Source organism: Raphanus sativus, chromosome 7, assembly GCF_000801105.2.
Source record: "Raphanus sativus cultivar WK10039 chromosome 7, ASM80110v3, whole genome shotgun sequence".
Taxonomy (NCBI): domain Eukaryota; kingdom Viridiplantae; phylum Streptophyta; class Magnoliopsida; order Brassicales; family Brassicaceae; genus Raphanus; species Raphanus sativus.
The window spans coordinates 2130018-2145507 of record NC_079517.1 but is presented as its reverse complement, the minus strand read 5'-3'; the positions used below and the strand labels follow the sequence as shown (position 1 = coordinate 2145507).

The following is a 15490-nucleotide window of genomic DNA, read 5'->3' as shown; positions in this document are numbered from 1 at the left end:
TTTTTTTTCTCCTCTTCTTTTCAATAGTTCCCATTCCGTCTTTGTTGCATTTGAGTTTTGCGTGTAGCAGAGATCTTTATTAAACTTCATGCTTCTTTGTTTTTCTGAAAACAAAGATTATGATCTCTCTACATAAGTCAAGTATAAGATTTTATCAGATAATACTTCTATTTTGTAGTTTGATTTTTAAAAAATGATGAAAAGTCAGAGTTGTTTCACAGAGTATCACTATCGCGGAAGTTATTCTCAAGGTGAAAAGCAAATCTTGTGAGAAAAGGTAAATTTAGTTTAAATATATGAAACTCAGTTTTGTATACATTTAAAAAAAAAAGTTTTGTACATTTTTATAGCAAGAAAATAGAATTCAAGTTTTTGTAAAACGTAAATTATTATGACATATGTGAACCTTTCTAGAGAGAGCAAATTTCAATTTATTTACTAAGTATTTATGTATATATTATATTAAATTTTGTTAACATTACTAATCTACCAATAAAAGTTCCTGCAGATCAATAAATCAAATATAAAATGTGTGTGCAGGGAAATTTCTATCACATTTTACATAGTGCTTCAAAACAAATCAAAAAATTGTTTTCGTGTCTCCAGCTGCTTTGTTTGAATACAGTTACGTTATCTAGGTGTAGAAAATATGTAACTAAATAATAATTTAGTTTTATATGTTTGTAGCCATTAAATTTGTATGATTAGATAATTTGTTGATCCGTGCGAAGCACGGGGGACGATACTAGTCTATATTATTAAAAGAGAAGTACACATATAGAATACCCCTTAGTTTTAAGTGTTATTTACACTTCCATGCCACTGACATTAAATAATACTTCCTATTTTAATGTTGTCTTTTCTACTTTGATTAATGTGTTTTCCAAAATTAAATTTGAATTAAATACACAATTAAATAATACTTTCTATTTTAATGTTGTCTTTTCCACTTACATTAATGTGTTTTCTAAAATTAAATTTGAATTAAATACACTTCATTAACTTCTCGATTAAATCAATGTAAAATTCAAAAAAAAATATATTTTTCACTTTGATTAATGTGTTTAATGGACAAACGATTTTTATTGGACAAACGATTCATGGAAAATATAATATCAACTCTTCGTTGAACAAATCTGAACGAAAAAAATATTACCAAATTTGAACCGAAACTAGATAATATCCAAACGGATTTACCATTTTGGTATCTAGAGAACCATAACTAAACCTTATTCGAACGAAATATTTCGGATATTCGAATGTATTTAAATCATATTTATATACTTCAATATGTTAGCTATTTTCGAGTTAATATCCAAGATATAAGCTATTTTAAGTTGATTTGAAATATACAAAATAGTCAAAAGTAAACATCTAAAGTAGATAAACAATAATCAAAACACCAAAAATATTTAAAATATATGTATATTTATTCTTCATCCAAATATTCATGTTAAATTTATTTTAATTTTTAATTTAGATACTTTAACTTACATTACTCAAATTTACATGTTATATTTTTTTAGATTTAAAGATATTTAAAGATATATAAATTTCGAAAATTTTAAAATACTTTAAATAGGTTATCAAACCCAAAAAGATCTAAATCAAACTGGAATCAAAGTTTATAAATACCCGAATAGAGCTAGAATCTTTAACTCAAAAATCTCAAACCCGAATAAATTTTAACCGAATTCGAGTGGATACCCAAATACATATCCCTAGCTTAGTCAATATAAAACGATCAAATATTATAAATATACTATTTAGTATAAATAAATAAAAATTAAAACTGAAAATTAATACCCGTGCGGTCGCACGGGTCAAGATCTAGTATCATTTAAAACTCTTGAATCGAAATTTATGAAAACTTAACGAGAGAATCAATCACTAGCATCCGACGCAAATTCGCCAAACAGTTCACGTTCTGGAATTGTTTGGCGAGGGATAGAGACATGGTTGCAATAAGGAAACGTGTACCCGTAGAGTGTGTTGTCATCTTTCGTGGCCCATAAAATTTCATCCACGATTGGAAATTTATCGTTTTCTATATCAAGTAATATAATTAAGTCGAATAAATTAGGTTTTATTATAAAAAGTACCAAATTAATGGACCGTAGTCACCATTTAAATGGTTGCATGGCTTGACACGTAGTGCTACTTAATGCTGCAAGATTTTTCTTTCTTTGCCTCCCACGAATATTATACACATTGATGACGAGTTGCTGTAGACTTGTAGTTACTCTAGTTTCTAAAATGGTCTAGAAAAAGTTGTAATATAAATACAAAACAAAATTCGTTAATGGCTACGTAAGGAGTGAATCAACCACGTACTTACTAAATGGACGTGCCATGTGGTATGCTTCCGTAGTTTCCAACTTTCCATTATACACGAATCGTTGTTAGTACATTTTACAGCTAGACATAATACTTACCTATAAAATCTCATTGATTCGATAAAACTCTGTTGGTTTATATACAAACCAGACCAAAAGATTCAGAACTTTAAACTAAAGAAAAGAAAAGTAAAAACTATACAATCTATACATTTACTCAAATAATTCATTTACTCAAACTATACAATTATATACCTCAATTTCTTTTTAACGACTACAATTATATACCTCGATTATTTCTTAATATCTGTCACAGTTACTTTATAGTGAAATAGCTAACCGTCAATAACAATTTTGAAAAGAGTATTATAACATAATGGTTTGATGATAGATAAAACAACATCTTCTGAACTGGTTAACCCTTTCGCAAAAAAAAAAATCTTTTGAATTGGTTTAGAAACTAGTAAAACATATATATAATTGCCCTAGAGGCTTGTATTATTTGAAAGGACAATTCTCCTAAATAGATTTTTCAAGTTTTTATCACAAAATGAACCCCTAAAAAAATGACCAAAATGTTTCATTTGATAGATAAAAGATCTTTATATCTTAGATATATAAATTACAAATAAAAAATTATACTTTCGAATTGTATGTTTTCAAATTGGATTTTTTATAGAAAAGTTTCAAAAAATCTTTTTTCCAATTTGTTTTTATTGAAATTTGAAAATGTTTTTTGAAACTATTTTTAAAATTTCTTTTCAAATTTTTAATATTTATTTTAAAAATTTACACCCCAATCCCAAAATTCCACTCCTTAATTCTAAATTCTAAAGTGTAGATTAGTTAATATTAGAAATATAATTGTATATTTACCTCTTTAACAAAATATTTTGATCATTTTGATTCTTACAATTATATTTGTGACCAAAAAAAAATTAGGATATCCTAAGGTAATTCTCTATTTGAAATGTCAACTACATTTTCCTTTTTTAGATAGGCCATGCAAAAACCTCAAGAATTGGATTTATTAGGCCGTCAGTCTTGCCGTGTTGTTAGCATTTTGTAGTTGTTTGGCAAAAGAAGGGGAGAAACATTATAAAGTAACATACACCACAAGATTTGCAAAGTTACCACCGCAAGGAACTGAATATTCCTTCCTCTGGTTTTGCAGATTCTTTTGTACCGCTTTGTCACGTACTTATTTGGTCTTTGTCTACGCCACTAAGGTAGTTTCGGTTAACCTGTTTTCTCCACCGAAAAATTTAGACTTATTAGGTTTAAGTCTGCGCATATACTACGCATATACCATTGAGTTATTGTATTGAGAAAATGAATCATCTCATGTACATGTACCTAAGATATGGTTGGAAATTTGTCACATTAATTCATCAATGCTCAAAAGAGGATTTCTGATAATTGTTTATACATTCATAACAACTTTAAAAAAAAAACAATTAACTAGTAGAGTATATAATCTACTGCAACTAGTATATAATCAATCTACTGTTATATCTTAATAAACTGCAAGTATGAATCAAAGATAGTAAGCTGAAGCCAAACAGATGAGGACATCGGTGAGGATGAGACCAACAACGTCAAAGACAAACTTTGGAGCAAACAAACCCCAAACCTGCAAGAAAACGAGACCAATGTTTTTAGTAACAGAAAGTGCACAAGAACCTTTGGCCAGAATGAATATTGCTGTGCTTACCATCAAATGTCTTCTGTGGATGGTGACGCAGAGGATCGTAGCCGTGACAGTAGTCACCGATATAACTCCATAGAGCATATACATCTGATGAGAATTTAAAGAAAATATGATTGAAGATCTTGTTGGTGAATGTCTATGATATAATGTACCAAGGATGAACCGATATAACGAAATCTTACCTGAAACAACTGGTGACGCTTTGCTCCATGAGCCTGAGGAGTTTGAGAGTGGATCGGTATGAGGAGAGGAAGTCCAAATACAGAAAGGATGATCGAGAAACCAAATGTTTCGATTGTCAAGAGGATGGCTTGTCGTATAAGCACAAACTCATCAAACCTGAAGAAAAGATGTAATAAGCAAAGCCATCATATAGAATCTGAGTTTATGAATCTTGGACCTACCCGACAAATGCAGCTCCATAGCGGAGACCATCAAAGGCGCACCAATGCCCGCTGGCGAAAAACATGCATACAGAAAGAAGACTCCATTGCACAACACACAGAGGATCTAGTTTTGAGAATTTGTTCTGTCCATCTGATTGGTTTCTTCTCTCTACACCATCCAGCCTCATAATACAATATCCTACATACATTTAACTGCATGAGTTAAAGAACCTTAATGACCTGATTTGCCATCTTTGTTATTTAAAGCTTTTTGCTTAGAGAATCGTCAAGTGAGAAGACAAAAAGTACCAGCTAGCATATATGCTAATGCAAGCATTGATCCTTGCTTCCCAGACAAGAGAATTACTGGTGAGCTACAAGCAGATACAAGAGCGACAGCTCTGATAGCCCAGTTCTTATCTTTTCCATCGCAAAACATATGGGCAGAAGCTAAAAGGAAGAGCTGCACCAATCCGATTACATAAACCGTTTGAGGGATGATATTTCTTCCTCCAATCACTTGAAGTAAACTATCAAAACCAAATATCTTGCTCTCTGAAGCCCAGAGCAATGCTATCAAAAAGTAGCTTATCATACTACCAACAGTAACATACTTCCATATCCCCTCACTGGCTGTTTTATCAATCGCTATGTAGAGTACACAAATGAGTACAGCCACTGATAGGATAGGTGCAGTTTCAATCGCGTATGTCAATGCTGGATGGTCTGGAGCTAGCCCCAGCATCCACGTTGGTGAGCTACTCATAAACTGAGAAGTTGCAGCTTGCTTTGTTAACCCAATATCTATAGAAACTCTGAGAACAGAAACCATTGCAAGAAATATAAAAGCCTGCAGACAAGACAATGCGAAAACATTATTACCTGATAAACCAGAAGTAACTAAGAAACGTAATAGATAAAACTGACTTCTTTCCGCATTGTTTTACTCATGAGCGAGTATCGCAGCTTGATAAGTCCAGTTGTTGCAAGGAGAAAGTTTGCAACTTTACCTTCTTCCACTATTTACACAAAGGTTATTTGTCAGCAGCTCATATGGCAATGTACACTAAAATCAAAGAGTGCCAGATCAGAGAAAAAAAAATGCTGAACGGTAAAATTACTTGAAGCTTACAAATATAGCTGTTGGAAAGAAAGCTGCAAGCACGGATCAATACTATGAAGATAGTGAAAGCTGCACCAGTAGATAACCCAGAATCCACTGCATAAGATTTATCCCCACGAAATATAGCAAGAGACTGAAGGATGAGTGATATAACCAAAATCCCAAACCCAGTAATCATTAAAGTCAGATTGAACTCTGTCCACTTAGACCGTGCCAGTTCGGCAACGCTTGAGAAAAAACTCAAATATGCAGCGATTTGCGCTTTGAGAGCTGATGTATTTGTACTGTCCTCATTTCCATCATTATCCATCAATGTGTGTTTGACAGAGTTAGACCAATGATGTTCTGCTGCAGAATATAGATCTGATATTCTCGACATATCATCTGACGAGAAACCAACAACGGATGAATTTGAATAAACATCTATATATCTTTTCACCTGCATATGAATGGAGTTGGAAAATGAGAGTCCACATCGTTATGAAAAACTATCTTCGGTTTTCAAACCGAGTGACTCGTTACCTGCCAAGCATTCACACAGAGGACATTTACGTAATTTTTCATCCACTCATCAACAGCTGGTTGGGTGCCAAAGTTTCCTAGCTCAATGTTATCTAAATTCAAGCTGCTGGATCCAAGGGCATAGAGCTCAGGGTTGACATGCCCAATGCTGAAATTTTAAAATATGTAATAAAATGTTAGGACTGATAATATGCGTGAAACAGGAAACAATATTTGGCAATGATGCTTACAAGGCACCTTCCGAAAGGAAAGGATATCCCAAGCAAAGCTGACAATGTTGCCGCAAAATCAAGCTGCAAAAAATATCCCACAACAATTAAGTCTAGAAAAGAGGTTTAACATAAGAGGAAGAGCAAAGGCATATCACACCAAATTTGATGCTAACCTGCTCGATGGAGCTGATGCAAATCTGTTTTCCGTCCTGACATTCCGAGTAGAATCACATTAATCAGATACCTCATAATCAAATTATTATGATCCACCAATGAATATGTTTCGAAAGTCACAGTTACCGGATTCTGTTTACAAGATGAAGTATCAAACTCAGGAGGAACCGAAGTTGTATGCTTTTTCGTACTCATGGCAAACATGGTTGTTTCTACCTGTAAGGGGGATTTAAAAAACGTAAAGTTGGATTTAAAATCTTGAAGCAGCAGCGCAATATATATAAAAAGAAGAAACCAACTTCTAACCTCTTCAGCAGTCCCTCCGCCATGATCCCCATTTAATGTCTGCCCATGGTCACCCATTACGATGAGCATAGTGTTCTCATGCAAGCCACCTGGTCCCGCCTGGCTCTCCAATACATCGATGACTTTCTAGACGAGGCAAGTTTTAGAAACAAGATTAATATAAGCTCATGCTAATAATAACTTTTTGCAAGACTGAAGAAGGATGGGAAGCAAAAGATAGTAGTTTTGTTGCAACCTTTAACAGGGAAACAACCATGCTTAGCAGAAGCTTACCTCTAAAAAAGTATTATATTGCTCCAACTTATCAATCATCGGCACAGAATCAACTCCATATATGTGACCTGCATGGTCCTACAAATAAAAAGCTTAACCGTAAATCAAAGAAACAAACAGTGTTGGCTACATGACAAAAGAAGAAAAAAAAAGGTAGCTGACGGGCATACCACACCAAGAAAATGGGCAATGAGAACATCCCAATCATCCTTGTAAAGAGTTGGGAATAGGTGCTCAATGCAACCATTGTCAACCTGTAAACGCACGAGTAAATATCACACAGTCTAACACTTCAATCAGCCAAGCTATCAAAGAAAATAAACATACTAATAAAAATGAATCACTCACAGTATCCAGATCTTTAACATTGAAAGAAGGGAAAGGATACGACTTGTGAAACTGATTAGGGAACAACTGTGTCCAGGTATCATCACCCATCATCACTAACCGTTTCCCATTTAGCACTAGCTATATATATAGAGAAGCGAACACAATTGAGATTTAGAGAGAAAAAAAAAAAACAAACACTTAAGATTTAGAGAATCTACCTGGTTGATGAAGTTATCCTCAACAATAGCAGGAGCGCCAAAACTGTTTCCAACATCGACAAAAGTAGGCAACCCTCCCGTCGTTAATCCCTTGAGACGCTGCAGACTTGTAGTAGGAGGATCGGCGAAAGCCTTGAAGATCTTAGCGGAGGATTCGTTACTAAACGCGAGCTTCTGCAAAACCGTCAATTTGTCCATCCACGGCTTTGCTTCTTCTGTCGAAATTAACAGAAAATGTTGGATTTTTTATTTATCGTTTTAGTGAGATTAGATTCAATTCGGTAAAACTAAAAACCTGGGAAGAAAGCACTGGGGGCTAAGAAATCGATTCTGAGAGCGTCCAGGACGATGATGATTACGCGGTCCACGACCGGTTTGGTCCAACATTTATTCGGCTGGTTATGATTGGGGGAAGAGAGGAGGCAAGGGGATAGGGAGGCGTCGGAGCAGGTGCTCTGGAAAGGAAGCTCTGTTCGGGTGAGAAGGAATCCGCGTGTGAAGATCAGAATGGCGACGGAGTGGATCAGGAGAAACGCTAGAGGTATACATTTCTTCTTGTTGTTTCTCTGTTTCCGATGCGTCTCCATCTCTCTCTCTCTCTCCGGATCGGATCTTCGTCGAGGAGTCTGGTTTTCGCCGTGACGGCGGTAAAACTAACGAACAATGGTGATGACTGATGAGAATGTGAAAGAGAAATACGACGTCGTATTACTGGGTAAAATCAAACCTATTTACTGCGGCGTTTCTGACTATTTCTTTTATTATTATTTTGGCGCGTTCAGTGTTATCCGACACGGCTTAAGCTGGTCTGTTATGAGTTTTATTCCAGGTTTAAATTTGCAGTATGATTCTAGTTAGTTAAATTTTTTTTTTTTTTTACTCAAACTTCATACTTGTCATTAACCCGAAAGAATCTTACAAATAAAGTTTATCTGCATCCACTACAGAATTTAACCAATTTAGCACAACAGAATACAGAGTAAGAGCATTGCTTTGTAAAAAGACAGCGTCCTATGATGTCATAATAATATGCGTGGAAGATTTGGGCGAGCTACCTCTTCATTGAGCGCATCAACTAGATCTTTTGAATCAGATTCGAAAATTACTGGCCTATAGTTGAATTTTAGCACCATGGAGACAGCCCATCTCAAAGCTTCAGCTTACAGTATCAAATGGAGAGTTTAAACAGAGGTAAACTTCCTTGATGATCTCTTAATACCCACCTAACGCCACACTGTTCTTTTTGCTGGTTCCAAGCTCCATCGATATTACACTTTGCCAATTTGGTGGTAGTGGTGGGCTCCATTTATCTTCCCTGATCATCTCCTGTCTTGATCGTTTTACTTCAGTTTCATGATCAATCCTTTTAGCCCATTCTTCCATGTCTTCAAGTGCTTTGTTTGTAAGGCTCAACCCATCATAGTCAACTGCTCTATAAATGAATTCTTTTCTGCTCTTCCACAGCCACATTACCCAAGGACCAATTCGCTTCATTCAGAATCCTATAGATATTTTGGTAAAAAGTGTCAGGACAATTCTCTTCCTGTCGGAGCTAGGATGGGTGAGAGAACCCAGATTAAACGAGCGTCGGGCACAAAAAAGTATGTGTGATTAACTGTCTCCACCTTAGACCGACATCTTGGACTCGAGTGAGATGCCTGTAACTCAGTGTAGCATTTATGCATGTAACTCAGTGTAGCATTTATGCATGTAACTCAGTGTAGCACCTACAACAAGGCAGTCATTCAAGCACTTCCACAAGAAGTATTGTATCTAGAAGTTTACTTCTGTCTTCAACACCTCCGAGTAAAGTTCATCTAAGCTCGGTGATCAACAACTACTTGTGAATCCATTTTGTTCAGAATATTTATCGCTACCCAGTAACCCGATTTGACTAAGTAATAATCTGATCTGGTGTAGTATATATCCCAGCAGTATATGTCCTCGCATTCCAACCTTCCTGGTCTGATTTTTTTCCACCATTCTACATTTTTTCCTCATGGAGTATGATTGTAGTTAATTAGAATTCCATTATTCCTTAGTTTTGTCCTATTAATATTCTCAAATTCAATTATTCGTTTACAGGAAGATTCGCGTCTCTAAGAAATAACACAATATCAGTGAGAGATCACATATTCATCAAATGTCATCTACATCTTAGCAGGTAAATTCCATGGGTAGACATCCAAAAAAAGATAAACACATAATCGAAGTTTCATAAAGTAAAGGAGAAGGATCAGAACATTGGCTTGACTTCCTCTGATGAGAGGAAATAAATAATCGCTTAGCATAATCAGAATCGATCATTTGGGGAAATTGTCATCACCTCCACATCTCCTTTAACTATAAAGTACCACTACAATGTGTTTAAATTTATCTAACATTTCCATCGCAAATTTTTTATAGAATCACATTATATACTACAAAACCAAGAATTATAACAAAACATTAAGGAGGAAGGATCAGAACATTGGCTTGATTGCCTCTGATGAGAGCAAATAATAATCGCTTAGTATAATCAGATTCGATCATTTGGGGAAATTGTCATCACCTCCATACCTCCATCAATATAAACAAATAAAAGCTAATCAAACCGTCACAAATAAATCAACAGTAATTCAAATGGCAAAGGAGAAAGGATCAGACTATTGGCTTGACTTCCTCTGATGGGAGGAAATATAATATCGCTCAGTATAATCAGATTCGATCATCTGGGGAAATTGTCATCACCTCCAATTCTCCTTCATTAAATATTCAAACCCTCATTAAGTTCTAATGAGGGCAACATGAATCTCAGAATATTAACTAGCAAACGCCTCAATAAATCTAATGTGATATAAATCAAATTCAAAAAAAAGGAGAAGGATCAGACCAATTGGCTTGACTTTCCTCTGTTACGAGGAAATTCTATTCGCTCAGTATAATCAGATTCGATCATCTGGGGAAATTGTCATCACCTCCAACTCTCCTTTCTACACTTTTTATCTACAAAAGTAATTAAAAATCTACTTTCAGACAAGACATTCCAGATCTTAGGCTGTCTAGATAAAATAAATTACAGACAAGATTTTTCCTAAACTGCAAACTCGTAACGATTGAAGACACACAAAGATATCTTCGTATAAAATCAAAACGAATAGCAGAAGTAGGGAACTACTATGGCGTCAACTCATACGCAACGAACATGAACTAGAACGGTGGTAATCAGTTAAAGTGACGCGAGAAAGAAACACTGAGGAACTAAAAGGCTTAGAAACAGATTTAGACTAGGTTCTAAGGTAAGAGAAGTCGACGGCTGTTTTTTATGAGAGCTTGAGGTTTTAGTCAGAGGTTATTTATATTGCCAATGAGGTGAGGCTGATGCCGAAAACCCCTAAGGCGCGTGTTTGTTACGTGACTCGTAGTTTAAGTATATTTCTATTTGGTCCTCATACTTTCAATGTCCTTCCGGTAATTGGCGGAGACTTTTAATTATTGATTTCTTTGTTATGTTTTTAAAATTATTTTTATGTTTTAGAAGTTCTTGAAAAGCAAATATGAGAAAAATCATAAACAACATATAATAGGTTTTCTCTCCCCCAAGTAATATTTTACCAATGACAATGGTGATCTATCAATATTACAATAAATATATAGTATATTCTCTTCGTTTAAAATAGTTATTAGATAAAAGTTAAAAAATAAAATCAGAAAATAATCGTAAGACATTTGTAATAATGTTTTGCAACTAAACCAATCTGCTTCAGTTTCATCTTGCCAACATTTTCAGCCGTTTGGAACCAAGAATCCTTGCCTTCTTCTTCCATAAACAATCTTCCCTCTTCATTTCCTCCAATAAGATTAATGTGAATTTTCAAAATCTGCGACGGTACGACTTGATGGTATAAAACTTTGGGTGTTTGACGTGTGCAAACGAGCATTTTATGATCTACTCTAATCTCTTCTTCGATCATCTCGGATCCTGAAGAATTTAGAGTTATGTTTGACTTGTCGGTGTTTTCTATTCGGTCTTCAAACGAGAAAAACTCGTCGATTTCTATGTTGTCGATTGTATTGGTCCGAGATCCGCCTGTAGTAGTATAAAAATATACATAAGATTTTGACTACTATATGGTCTCTTCTGTAGTTAGAGTTTCTTATATCATACCCACCATAATATTCAAGATCTTGATCATTCTCCTCGAAGCTTGGCAAAATCTCTGTGTCTTCTATAAAACTCTGCTAAGAACACATGTATTAGAGAGGACGTTCATGCATACTCATTGAATATAGACGACGACTTCGCATTACTGATTACGGACTATATGATATGTTAATTTATTAATTACCTGTTTTAAATTCTCGTTAGACATGTTCATCCATGTCGAGTTTCCAACACTGAGCAGTTGTTCATCGAGATTTCCGTTGTGTATCAGATGATCATCAACAGTGTTGTTATATAGATGGTTGGGGTTACTTGCAGCGAAGGTAAAGTCGCTGAAACCGCATTGACCGCCGTTTTGATTCATTCCATTGGAGAAAATGCTGGTTTGAACCACCGAGTTTTCTACTTGTAACGGTTGCAGTGACATTTGATGTTGCAACATTCCACAATCAGTTTCTGTATACACCTATATATATATATATATATACACAACATGTTAAGATAATGAGGATCATTCCATATAATATAAGCTCTAGAATCATACTAACCTAGGTTACCTTTGATGGATTGAGGTATGGTCCATAAGGAGATCCGTAGTTTGAAAATCTTAGAGGCATGTCGTGTGACAAGTATTGCAACCACTCATCATGATTACCGACTGTGTTTGCGTTTCCAAATGGCGGTTGGGTCTCGGCAGCGTTACTATAAGGTGGAACTTGATGTGTGTTTGAACTTATTTCAAGATCCGAACCAACGTCAAAACTTGAGCTACGACTTATATTCGAACTTGTGTGGGCGTAAGGCTGATGCTGCTGCTGTTGTTGATCTCGTGGTTTCGCTTCGATGATTATCTTCTTAAAAACGCGGCAAAGAGCATATGCATCCTAAAATTAATTATTAACAACATCAACTAAAGTTTAGTTTCAAGAACGGTTTGTCTAACAAGTAATAATAATAAATTACAAATATATACTTTAAGAGCAAGTAAACTAATTAGTTTGGTTATCTAGTCAACCTGCATGCCGAACGCAGTAGGTTCGCATTCGGTTTCATCGAGGCGATATTCATGCATGACCCAACCAGTTCTAATACCATGTGGGGCGCGTCCACGGTAGTAAACTAGTGTTTTCTTGGTTCCTATCGCTCGATCTCTCAGACTCACCCGTCTGTCTTTGCCAGTGGCTTTCCAGTAACCGCCTTTTGTTGCCCGGTTTGTTCTTGAGCCATTAGGATACTTTCTGTCCCGGGGACTGAAGAAGTACCATTCTTGGTCTTTGCTCGGTAGCAATGATTTCCCTGCCAATTTTATCGTTTATTAATTTATATATGACGACAATATTTATTACATGTTATATACTTTAGATAAGCCATCTGAAATTAAAAGATTTACTATTTCCAAAGATACAAACCCTAAAGAATCCATGAAAACAAAGGTGCGCAACCTATACCACAAAAGGTGTGCGGTGGTCCGTCCATGAGAGTTTCTTTTTGAGTCTTTGACCAAAAAAGAAGATTAACAGTTTGGTTTCGTCTGGTCTAATCAATACTACTGTAAAACTCTGACTATATATTCGTTATTGACATTTATTTATTTGAACTGAACAAAATAACATTTATCTGTTTGCATCTAAGCTTGACAGATTCTTTTATATGCCAAACTGGTAGAGCTAGTCCAAAATTGATCTTAAAAAGTTAAAATAGTATAGTCGATGTTTACCTAATTTGTGTGGTAGTTTTTTTTAATAATGATAAATATATATTAATTAACCCCAAAAGGGTAAATCGGTACAGTAGGTTCCGGTGTGCCGGAAAAAACAGTAGCAAGCTAAAATACAGACGATTTGGTCTAGATCTATAAACAATCTTGAGCAAAAAGAGTAGAGGTCATGGGAAAGAAAGCAAATGGAAGCAAAAAGTTAAATTTGTGTGGTAGTTTTGTTATTTAAAACCCGAAAGATAAAAATAATGAAGATGTTTCAAATCGGATATAGTACAAAAACTCTGATGGAACACCTATATACTTATAAATTGCAAAAGAAATGGTTGCACTATATCTAATTAGCTTAGCAGCAAGTTTTTCTTTTCCCTCAAACGGCTAGCTTAGAAGCATGCTTAATATGAGTTAAACATCAGTTTTTATAAATAGCATATACCAGGAGGTAGCAGATGTATATATTTCGATATAAAGGTTAACGTGTACATATATATATTAGGGGCTTTCGTGTCATCGTGATATTCTTATTCTTTTCTTTAACCTATGTCTTAAACATACGTTCAAGCCCTATATTAAGCTCTTAAAGCCAGAAAAGGATCTCCTACCAAATCATATATTTTGATATATAGATTTGTAGTGTTCAAATAGTTATTACCTGGCAAGTCCCATGGTTCGCACTTGTAGAGGTCTACTTCGGGGATAATCTCTAGCTCAATCTCTCGACCGTTGATCTTTCTTTTGAGATAGTATGTGATTAGTTCTTCATCCGTTGGATGGAACCTAAAACCAGGAGGTAACGAGACAGGAGCCATGTACAGACTCCTTGATTAACGATGATATTGAAACCTCGATTCAATATCGATCGGACTATGTAGTGAACACCAAGACTTTACCGAGCGGTCTTGTTAAAAAACTCTAAAAGGACCGACCGTTCTATATGTGTAGTAGATCCTACAGAGGAGAGAAATAACACAAAAGAAAACTTAAGAGAGAGAAAGCCAATGGATTGTGTTATTGAGAGCTTGAACGGCATAGGTTTATAAATAAAGAGAGAGAGAGAAAATATCATAAAAATCAATGGCAGTACAGTGAATAATCAAAGGGAGACGATGTCAGCTTTGGAATAAAATCATGAAACTAACAATATAAAATTATAAAGAAAATACCCAATTGGTCCGATCTTTTTCTTCTCTTTTTGTTTTCTCTTACACAGATTCTGATTCTTGCCATCGTTCTCGTCAAGTTTGATAGATAGGCTGAAGTAAATTAAGAAAGCTTTTACTATTACTTCATAATAGGGTTCATATATAGTATTTAGTCAAGCAAATAAAAATATGTGATTCCATAATAATTTCCATGCATTTTAACTTGTTTTCCAATGTTCAGTGGTTTAGGGATATTGATTAAGTTTCAAACATATAGTTTATATGATTTCTTTTGACACAAGGGTGTATGAAATAGTACATAAACATCCCCTAATTAAAACCAACTTCAATACCATAATGCAAAAAACGTATTTCTTCATCTAAGAGGTCTCCCTAAAGTATTACATCCTTCTCCAAGTGTTGTCGGTTTGGAATGTTCCACGTGGCAGTACATCATTGGGTGCATGGAGAAACAAATAATGGGTTAACCAATAGAAACTGGTTTCAGATTTTTATGTTTTGCGGCGCTTCTAACTGAAAATAAACGGTCTCATTTGTCATATGATCCCAGTTGCGAATGCAGCGAATCCTTTAGTCACTTCGTGATTGCCGCTGATTAATATACCATTTCAATCACAGCTATTCTTTTCATTACCGATCCCGAACCGAATCCTTAGCTAATCCCAAAGTGGAGCAACATCTCTCGTGAACTAGTTCTTTTAAAAATAATGTATTAGTTAGTTCAGATATGTTCGTTGCCTACTTCATAGAAAAATAATCTCACATTCACAGTGGACATAAGCATGTATATATATACAAATGTACAATCGCAATTTAGCTTTTTTAAAACGTGAAATTTGTAGATAACTTATCTCTAATCTCACATCATCGGTTGA

General features: G+C 35.0%; 2 protein-coding genes, 1 long non-coding RNA gene and 4 other non-coding genes across 8 annotated transcripts; all 7 read right to left on the bottom strand.

The window, feature by feature from the left end:
• Window positions 1-3700: 3700 nt before the first annotated feature.
• Window positions 3701-8255, bottom strand: LOC108814990 (uncharacterized). 2 transcript variants are annotated; one of them, XM_056991070.1, is made up of 17 exons: window positions 7887-8255; window positions 7592-7806; window positions 7392-7511; window positions 7214-7297; window positions 7044-7121; window positions 6771-6896; window positions 6591-6680; window positions 6464-6499; window positions 6316-6371; window positions 6079-6226; window positions 5566-5995; window positions 5361-5452; window positions 4743-5283; window positions 4452-4632; window positions 4230-4386; window positions 4051-4134; window positions 3701-3969 (listed from the first exon to the last, which is right to left on the bottom strand). In XM_056991070.1, the coding sequence occupies exons 1-17, from the start codon at window positions 8176-8178 to the stop codon at window positions 3874-3876; spliced, it is 2826 nt and encodes a 941-aa protein (XP_056847050.1). In that variant the 5' UTR covers window positions 8179-8255; the 3' UTR covers window positions 3701-3873. The 2 variants fall into 2 exon arrangements, with proteins under 2 accessions (XP_056847050.1, XP_018443149.2); XM_018587647.2 differs by having other exon boundaries at window positions 7592-7803; window positions 7887-8254.
• Window positions 8256-9708: 1453 nt separating this feature from the next.
• LOC108816187 (uncharacterized) lies at window positions 9709-10878 on the bottom strand. The gene is made up of 2 exons (XR_001943803.2): window positions 10464-10878; window positions 9709-10332 (listed from the first exon to the last, which is right to left on the bottom strand). It is a non-coding gene; the product is annotated as an uncharacterized LOC108816187 (long non-coding RNA).
• On the bottom strand, window positions 9823-9923 carry LOC130498202 (small nucleolar RNA Z103). Its single transcript, XR_008937123.1, has one exon. It is a non-coding gene; the product is annotated as a small nucleolar RNA Z103 (small nucleolar RNA).
• Window positions 10049-10148, bottom strand: LOC130498201 (small nucleolar RNA Z103). Its single transcript, XR_008937122.1, has one exon. It is a non-coding gene; the product is annotated as a small nucleolar RNA Z103 (small nucleolar RNA).
• LOC130498200 (small nucleolar RNA Z103) lies at window positions 10227-10327 on the bottom strand. The gene has a single exon (XR_008937121.1). It is a non-coding gene; the product is annotated as a small nucleolar RNA Z103 (small nucleolar RNA).
• Window positions 10453-10554, bottom strand: LOC130498203 (small nucleolar RNA Z103). Its single transcript, XR_008937124.1, has one exon. It is a non-coding gene; the product is annotated as a small nucleolar RNA Z103 (small nucleolar RNA).
• A 288-nt stretch (window positions 10879-11166) lies between the features above and the next one.
• LOC108816721 (NAC domain-containing protein 86) lies at window positions 11167-14458 on the bottom strand. The gene is made up of 6 exons (XM_056990595.1): window positions 14105-14458; window positions 12751-13031; window positions 12293-12619; window positions 11920-12201; window positions 11743-11809; window positions 11167-11660 (listed from the first exon to the last, which is right to left on the bottom strand). The coding sequence occupies exons 1-6, from the start codon at window positions 14259-14261 to the stop codon at window positions 11278-11280; spliced, it is 1497 nt and encodes a 498-aa protein (XP_056846575.1). The 5' UTR covers window positions 14262-14458; the 3' UTR covers window positions 11167-11277.
• Window positions 14459-15490: the final 1032 nt, after the last annotated feature.

Coding starts and splice junctions, on each gene's coding strand:
- LOC108814990 (XM_056991070.1), bottom strand. CDS start 8,178: ATGGAGACGCATCGGAAACAGAGAAACAACAAGAAGAAATGTATACCT. Junction 7,298..7,391: donor ATGTTAAAGATCTGGATACT/GTGAGTGATTCA, acceptor GTGCGTTTACAG/GTTGACAATGGTTGCATTGA. Junction 4,135..4,229: donor AGCGTCACCAGTTGTTTCAG/GTAAGATTTCGT, acceptor AATTCTCATCAG/ATGTATATGCTCTATGGAGT.
- LOC108816721 (XM_056990595.1), bottom strand. CDS start 14,261: ATGGCTCCTGTCTCGTTACCTCCTGGTTTTAGGTTCCATCCAACGGAT. Junction 11,810..11,919: donor CTAACGAGAATTTAAAACAG/GTAATTAATAAA, acceptor TGTTCTTAGCAG/AGTTTTATAGAAGACACAGA. Junction 11,661..11,742: donor TCAAGATCTTGAATATTATG/GTGGGTATGATA, acceptor ATACTACTACAG/GCGGATCTCGGACCAATACA.